The following is an 8,771-nucleotide window of genomic DNA, read 5'->3' on the forward strand; positions in this document are numbered from 1 at the left end:
AATAAAACGGCGGATTTCCGCGGATCCGCGGAAAATTGCCATGTATGATATCATGAATTTGATTCCGTCAACATTTGTATGGAGCATAACCTTTTTCTGTCTGCATTTTATCCCCCCCCCCTTTATTGACCTCTCTCTTTATATTTGTTCAACTATGTCTTGAATGACTGTCCTATTTGTATTGATTATAATTTTTCTGTTCACTGTTATTCTTTGCACCTCACTGTATTTCTTGAAAAGTTGTCCAACCACATATGAACGGGGCTGTTTTTGGCCACTGGATATTTGTCTTTCATTTTATTTTTTTAAATTCATTTTTGTGTGTGTTCTATACAAATTATGTACTTTATGAACAAACGGAAAATGATTATAGACAATTTTCAGGAAACTGCTATATTTGGATATAGAGGGAACCAAAAAATAAATACATTATGGATTATATATCTTTAAAATTAATCGGCCGATTACTATGTAATCTATACTTTTTTTCTTCTGCCAAATATCAGAATCAGCTTAAAAAAAAAATCCCTATCAGTCGGGCCCTAAGATGAAAGACAGCGATATTAATTGTACTATATGCTAACCTGGGTGTTGGATGAGGTAGGCTTCTACCAGGTTGTTGAGGATGTGGTTCTTACGGATCCTTTCCACAGGGCAGCGGCACGTAGGACAAAAAGAAGATCGCTCCATCCAGCCAGAGTAGCAGGCAGCACAGAACGTGTGCATGCAAGGTTGCAAGCTAACGGAAAGAGAAACCATGAATGAGTACTTGGCACACGAACCTCACCTTTGTTGGGGTTTTACCTGACACAGTCATAAAGGAGGTCCTGGCAAATAATGCATGTCAGAGATTCCTCCATCTTATCCGTCTTGGTCTCTTCTGCTGGTGCTTGAGCCATAACACTTCCAGTTGATGATGTTGTCTGTATGACGGATGAGGGTTCTATCTCTGGAAATACAATAAAGTCAGTGATAACTTATATGCGGGTCATGTTGCCTTCTCAACAAAAAAAAAAAACAAAAGAACAAACAAACAAAAAAGGTATAAATGGAGCTAGTTTGTCATGGTCACAGAATCAAGAAATCATTTCCATGTGACACAACCAATTGAAATTAAACAATTAAACAGTGTTACATTAATGCTCCTATTTGGACATGTGGGTATTTTTGCCTTTTGCCAGGCATATACAGACAGAGACAATTTCCTTTACGGGATTAATAAACATAGTCTTCGTGGATAGAAATATGCATGAGGTATAGTATATGTTTCATTAAGAACAAAAACTGACAGGACAGTTTTATATGATTGTATGCATGTGAGGACAAAAGCCAGCAACTAACACACCAGTTTTTCTCTTCTTGCATTCTGGCTCCAAATCGTTGTGTGCTTTCTCTGGTGTTTGGGCCACATTGCTCGACTGGCTGCCTGTTGAGGTAGAAAAAGATACAGTTGAGCTACTTTTGGCTCAATTCATCAACCCAGAGAGATCATGTCAAACGAAAATAAGAGAATTTTCTGAAAAAGGAGAAAAAAAAAATCTTCAGTCAAACATAAACTCTGTTGTTCCATTAATTTGGTATCTTTTCAAATTATGTTCAGGTTGGATTTAGACCTCAGGAAAAATTGTTTTGTCCCCAGCTGAGCCCACTTAGTATACTGTTAGTCGCTTGAAGAGAAAATTACATGAAATCTGATCTGAATCAGGAGTCTTCAAGTGGATTTACACAGAATATCAAATTCGGATTTAATGAGGACTTGCTTTAAAAAAGTTAATCTGAGCTTCCCTCATGATATAAACACGTTACCTTCAAGTTTACCTATACATTTGAAGTGAGACACTGTGTTCAATAAACACATAAAATAGCAATACCTAGACTGGTAATGCTCAATCTAAGGGTATGGACAGACAAACATTCACACCTATACCCAATTGTAGTACTCAATTAAGATAACATGATTGTTTTGGAACACGGGAGTACGCTGGAGGAGCATTTTAGTAAAATAACCCACCAGACTTAAGACATGCACTGGCTGATGGAAGTCCAGGTGTAAAAGGTTGCTCAAAACAGAGGTGGGAAGTAGAGGTGGACGGCTGAGGTTCTTCCCGATTTAGATCCCGAGGAGCTTTTGTGAGCATGACAGGCTCCACAGACAGCGTCATCTCGGAGGATGCAAGGACAGCGGGATCGTGGACTGACAAGTCTGAGGTTCAGTTGCAAATTGGATGGTTACTTTAAGGCATTCTCAGCAGACATGCAGCATGTCACATCAGCACTTTAACTACTTACTGTGATCATCTTGCAAAACACCGTGCTCTGTTTGGATTGCGTAGTATACATAAGCAATGTCTGCAAGAACATATTGTCAGTTTTTGCTTGTTATAAATCCAAAAAGTAAGAAAATATGGAATACAGTGGAAAAAAAAACTTACTTTGCTCAGGTTCATTTTTCCTGTATACAAAGTAGATGACGTCACCGTTTTGAAGCATATGAGTTTGTTTTTTGACCAGTTTGGCCATGTTGATCACTGTACCATTGGTGCTAAAAGGGAAACAAATATATGCATGTCAGTGAACAAAGTAATTGGATTACTTTTTCGATGAACAAAAGGTTAGCTCAAAAAATGACTTCTTAGTTTTTCTCTAAAATTCCTTACGGGCAAGATAATAAAGCTCAGTTTTGATTGACATTGTCGTCAAGGTATTATTGTCATTATTCGGTATTGTCAATGTGTCATTTTATACTACACTGAGAGCTGCTGTCAAGCATTTTCGTAACTTAATTACCTACACTCATACAATCTGATGTGTTGTAAACATGAGAATTTGTTGTTGTTATGCAGTAGGAGGAGAAGAAGAAATAAATACAAGAAACATCCATTGCCAAATTGACAAACAACCATTACCACTTCATAATAATCCAGAGCCCCCAATTAACTTAAAATGCATGTTTTTGGAACATTGGAGGAAACCGCAGTATGAGGAGAAAATCCACGCAGGCGAGGGGAGAAGATGTCCACACAGGAAGATCAGAGCCCAGATTCTGACCAATGACCTCTGAACTGTGTGGTGAATGCTAACCGGTCATCCACTGTGTCACCACTTAATTAAAAAAATATATACTGTATATATATATATTTTTTAAATCAATGCCATTATACGTGGTCAGAACCACTGTCAACGGAGTCTGAATAGCACCTTCATGGGAGCTGTACTGAGTGTTAATTTACAGTTATGTAATAACAAATTATATTTATTTACAAATTATAGTAATAACAAATATCATCACTACAAATACTACAAATTCAAACCACAATATACATGACACATATCGTTGGAAAACTATAAACAAATCATATAACATGTTGTTTGGACTTGGCAGGTATGTGCTTTCCTGAGTGCAATCACAGTTTTTTTTTTTTAATACTGTTTTTTTTATTCTTTTTATCTAAAGCTGTGACTGGGAAACACGTGTCATTGGATTCATTATTGCCAGTAAAGCAAATGTTATCCAATATCAACTGGAAAATTAAACATTGCTCAATTTCTACTCTTGTGAAGTAGAAATGGTTGACTAGAAGTCATACCTCATGTCTTCAAGCCACACCTGTCCTGAGTTTTCATCTTGTACAATCTTGCAGTGCTCCCCCGAGACCAGTTTGTTGGCAGGAAAGGCCAAATCACATCCTGTCACAATTACAACATGACACAAAAACACATTGAATGAAATGAAGATTAACTGTAAATGTCCTCAGAAGTGAGATAACTCTCAAAACAATCAGTATGAAAAGCTGAACAGCAATAAAATCAACTTTTTCCAAAACTGTGCAGGCATTTCATTATCAACTATGTCCAGCACAGACATTGCTTCTCCAATTAAGGCTAGACATTTTGCATAGCAAAAAGCACAGACCCCCACGAGCTCTTTAACAACAAATAATGAAATACAGACCCATACAAAAAAATACCTAATTAAAATTCTGCACACATGTTCAAAATGGAGGCCTTTTGTTATAGTCACAAGAGGCTGTCTAAGTTTGCAGGACTGAAAGCTTTGTTTCGTGTAGGGGGGGAAGTTTTTAAGGCCTCAGACACTGAAAGCGATGCCTGCTTTATAGACAGTTGTCGTGAGACAACAATGGGCACATTCAAAGCAAAACAACAGAAATACTGGTGTTATATTTAAAGCAAACCAGTTATTCCTTAACATAAAGTGGCTACTCTCACCCTTTTTCCGGCCAATGGTGCATTCCCTGTTGAAAAGCAGCACTTCAGTTCCACTGGAATCCACTTTGACCAGCTTTCCCCATGGTGTTCCCCTTCTGTGACTGTCCATCTCCCGATATTCGGAACTAAAACGGGGTTACGTGGGTCGTTGTTGGTATTCATGCACAGTGCAGACAAAATCAGAAATCATAATCATCAGCCAGCAATATACAGTCTTAACGATTTTTACGATTTAATACGATTTTCATTCAACATAGCTTAATAAATCCGCCCCATGCAATTCAAAACCGAAACACTTGTAAACGCTAAATTATCATATCGAAACCCAGCAAGCTTCCATGACGTCACTTGCTAAGCCCAAAAAAGTTGCACCTTGTTGCGTGACAAACTGGAGAAAACAAAATATTATCCCAAACCGAAACAAACAGTTTGTATATGTGTCGGAATTACAAATGCGGCGGTGAGCACAAATCTCTCACACCGACAACTCCGATCGGACGAGGAAACTACGGCGTTTGCTAACAATAGCAGCCATCCATGACGTCTCATTATTGGGAATCAAACGTAACGTAATATTTGAGTGATACATATTCCGAAAATGTAACTGTACCGTCAAAAGATGAGTTTGTTGTCCCAACAATTCTGTCGACTAGTTCAACTGGTCGTCACGTTACAACAAGGACCAAGCACCACTTCCTGCCAAGCAGTGTTGACATTTTGTTACCGTGAGCAGCCGAAGAGGAGCGATGCTTGGGATTTGTAGTCCAACCCGCAAATCCACGACGTCACAAACCATCGTCGCAAACAGTAGCGGCTGTTTGCGACGATGGTTTGTGCTTTCTGTTATAGGATAGCCATAGTTCTCCGTGGCTTTTCTCTTTTTGCATTTGATAAATATTAATATTAACAGGGCAATGACAATGACACACTCGCCATTCATTCTACAATATTTTTTTGATGTTGTGACGAGTTGGTTGTGGTGTAGAACAACACTGAGAGCTGTATCAAATGATTTGGTTTATCTCATTTGATTGCACTGGAAAAAAATATATTAGGCCTTAATTCTCTGGTGTTACTTATAACAATTAACTATCGAACCTATAGTGATAAACAAAACAGCAAAAAGCGAGCTAATATCTTTGTGACAGAATTAAAACATGCACTAGTCAAATGCAAATTTTAATCAGGGATGGCATTATGTGTCCAAAACAATTTTTGTTATGACACGAATTAAAAAAAATAAAATCTTTACTTTTTCCCAAGCACATCAGGTTTTGACATATTTTCATTTGTTGTTGTTTTTTAACCTATAAAACTTTGCAAAATGGATTTTACCATGTGTTGTATTTTATATTTATGCCATTCCAGAAAAAAAAACAATTCCACCTGATGCTGAACTTCCATTCATAAATATGACTAAATATATTACAGTATTATATTGCATATTATTATCATGATGATAATTATTATCCATCCATCCCTTCATTTTCTGATCCGCTTATCCTCACCAGGCTCGCGGGGCATGCTGGAGCCTATCCCAGCTGTCTTTGGGCAGTAGGTGGGTTACACCTTGAACTGGTTGCCAGCCAGTGATGATGATGATGAAAACTTGATCTGTTAGCAGACAATCAAGGGCAGATTTGGAATCAGTGCAAACACTCTTCTAGAAATGTTTTCTTGCATCCCTGATTTAAAAATGGAAAAATGTTGACCAGTGTTATTATCATATTTGAATTGTTATGATTATTTTAAATCCAGACTTCGATCCATTGCTTTTCTGGTCTGCTTATCCTCATGAGGGAGTGACTGGTTAGCACATTCGCCTCACAGTGCAGAGGTGCAGGGTTTGATTCCGGGCTCTGGCCTTCCTTTGTGGAGTTTGCATGTTCTCCTCGTGCGAGCGTGGATTTTCTCCAGGTACTCCGGTTTCCTCCCACATTCCAAAAACATGCATGGCAGGTTGATGGAACACTCTAAATTGTCCCTAAGAGTGAGTGTGGTGAGTGTGTATGGTTGTTTGTTTATGTGTGTCCTGCGATTGGCTGGCAACCAGTTCGGGGTGTACCCCGCCTCCTGTCCGAAGACGGCTTGGATAGGCTCCAGCACACCCGCGACCTTTGTGAGGATACGCGGATTACAAAATGGATGGCTGGATGGAATGCAATCTGAAAACCAAAATCCGGTCAGATTACCTTTGAACATCTGGTCCAAAAAGGTTGGTTCTGGATCAGGCTGATCCAATCCAAATTGCTTTGAGCTGACCAGATAAGTATACCTACTCTGCACTTTCGATCTGTTAGGATGAATGCTGATAATTTTTGGCTACATTTACCACAAAATACAAATACTTTGGGACTATTTTCAGTGTTACGACTGTTCTGCTTTTCACAAGACAATCAAACATTGTGATTTGAGCTACCTCATCATCAATAATTTATTGAATTATTGACGTGTTTGTCACACCATGACGAAAACTGTTAGATGTAAAACCTGTTTTGATCTCAGTGCATCTACCATGACGATTGATTACAGAACAAACAAGTTAGCAAGAAATTACGAAACCAGTTTTATGGGATCTGACATTTCATAATACAGTTGGAGGTAGGCTTATCTTTCTCGTTAAACAAAGACCAACGTGTAACTCGAAGTAAACAGTCCCTTAATGCAGGACGAATCAGAGCAAACACCCTATCTAATGTCCGTGCATTATTTATGGAGTGTGTGGTGAGGGGTCAGTAAAAGGGACTTCTCATCATCTGTCTAGTGGGCAAACACGTGCACGAATAATAAACTCTCTCACACATTTACACACTATCATGAGGATGTGCCATTCATTCAGAATGTATTCTTAAGGGAAATTAATCTATTTTCACTTGGCATTCAGTGCTAAACAGCAAAACCATTATCCATCCTCTGATAAGAATGCAGCTTTTTGAATCTCACACCCAATCTGTCCATCAGCATTTTCTAATTGGATCAAAGATTGGCGGTGGCAGCTGTATAGAACATCGAACAGGTAATTATATTCAATAATGAGAAAATAAACCTTAATGCCGCCCAGTGGGAATGGAGGCACGCCGAGGAACATCACTCGACTGTGCTCTCAGAAATGATCTTTCTCTAGTTGAGGCTAATTGCTGGAGGATGTCCTCTTAACTGAGTGTGAAAAGCTGTGTCTAATTACTGCAACATTAATCAGGCATTAGCTTGTTATCACAAGGTTAACTTATCAGGAGGGGCCCAGAAGCAGCTGGAGGTGCCAGTGACTCACGCTGCACTGGTGCAAACGGTCCACAAGGGGTAGTGCTTGTTCTTCCTATTCATCTTGACGCTTGGAGGGAAGGCAATCCTGCTGCTTTTGTGTGCAATGTGGTTTTAAGACTTCTCCGATTGAAATTTGGAAACCCAAGAATCGATACCTACATTTCCTGCTCTGTGGGAAGCCCAGAGAAAAGCGTAGAGCTTCAAGGATGCACATTTGTTAAGATATTACTCGGAAGATTTACCTCTTAAAGCATGACAGATTATGTATAAATACTTTTTTGTTGGAATGAACTGTGAATGGATAGTTGGCACATTATGTTTTACAAAAGCTAAAACCCATCAAACATACAAACAAACATATTGTTAATGTCATGTTTGCAATTGATGTTTTCAACAGTCAGTACACTACATCCAACTATTTGCTTTTTTTCCTTATCTTCTCAAGTCATCCCATGAAACTGCCATTCATCGATTTATCCAGCTTCTGCAACAGGGTTTGTCAAATATTCTGATCCAGGCACCCCTTACAGAAGGAAGAGAAATTATAGAGAGATAGTAAAGTTGGGGGCGGCCCGGTGCAGAGGTCCAGGGTTCAATTCCAGCTCCGGCCTCCCTGTGTGGAGTTTGCATGTTCTCCCGGGGCCTGCGTGGGTTTTCTCCGGGTACTCCGGTTTCCTCCCACATTCCAAAAACGTGCATGGCAGGGTGATTGAACACTCTAAATTGTCCCTAAGGTGTTGAGTGTGAGCACGGATGGTTGTGTGCCCTGCGATTGGCTGGCAACCGGTTCAGGGTGTCCCCCTCCTACTGCCCGAAGAAAGCTGGGATAGGCTCCAGCACCCCCTGCGACCCTTGTGAGGATAAGCTGATTGGAAAATGAGTGAATGAATAGTAAAGTTGGAATCTAAGGTCAGGAGTTTGAATCGTTGCTCTGGATTTTCTGTATTATTATTTGTGTTCATTTGTATTAATTTTTAATTGTTATTATTTCATCATCTTACTACCTCCCTTGGTTTTTCCCACACTGCAAAAACATGCATGTTGGATGAGTGCTAGACTCTAAAAAATGTCCATAGGTGTGAATTTTTTATTTTTTTGGCTGAGCCCTTCGATTGACTGGTGTCCAGTTCACGGTGTACCCCAACACTCGCCCAAAGACAGCTGGGATTGGCTTCTGTTCAACTGCAACCCTGAGGATGAGCAATATGCTGTACACAGTATTCATCAACGTCAGTGGTTCACGTGTAAGCACCATTTTGTGGGTCAAGTGGGCAGCATGT

General features: G+C 39.5%; 1 protein-coding gene across 2 annotated transcripts in view; it reads right to left on the reverse strand.

Annotated features, from left to right (window-relative positions):
* Window positions 1–4,978, reverse strand: part of chfr (checkpoint with forkhead and ring finger domains, E3 ubiquitin protein ligase) — a 14,881-nt gene extending 9,903 nt beyond the window's left edge. The window contains exons 1-9 of one of the 2 annotated variants that reach the window (XM_019885118.1): window positions 4,838–4,978; window positions 4,228–4,352; window positions 3,588–3,687; window positions 2,433–2,452; window positions 2,290–2,349; window positions 2,012–2,203; window positions 1,346–1,426; window positions 805–949; window positions 585–739 (exon numbers count right to left, since the gene is read on the reverse strand). In XM_019885118.1, the coding sequence (XP_019740677.1) occupies window positions 585–739; window positions 805–949; window positions 1,346–1,426; window positions 2,012–2,203; window positions 2,290–2,349; window positions 2,433–2,452; window positions 3,588–3,687; window positions 4,228–4,336 (862 nt within the window). In that variant the 5' untranslated portion in view covers window positions 4,337–4,352; window positions 4,838–4,978. Of the gene's footprint in view, window positions 1–584; window positions 740–804; window positions 950–1,345; window positions 1,427–2,011; window positions 2,204–2,289; window positions 2,350–2,432; window positions 2,543–3,587; window positions 3,688–4,227; window positions 4,353–4,837 lie in introns of both variants that reach the window. The other variant, XM_019885117.1, reaches the window with a different exon arrangement.
* Between the last annotated feature and the right edge of the window lie 3,793 nt (window positions 4,979–8,771).

The sequence above is a fragment of the Hippocampus comes genome, unplaced genomic scaffold (assembly GCF_001891065.2).
Source record: "Hippocampus comes isolate QL1 unplaced genomic scaffold, H_comes_QL1_v1.1 scaffold45, whole genome shotgun sequence".
In the NCBI taxonomy this organism is placed as follows: domain Eukaryota; kingdom Metazoa; phylum Chordata; class Actinopteri; order Syngnathiformes; family Syngnathidae; genus Hippocampus; species Hippocampus comes.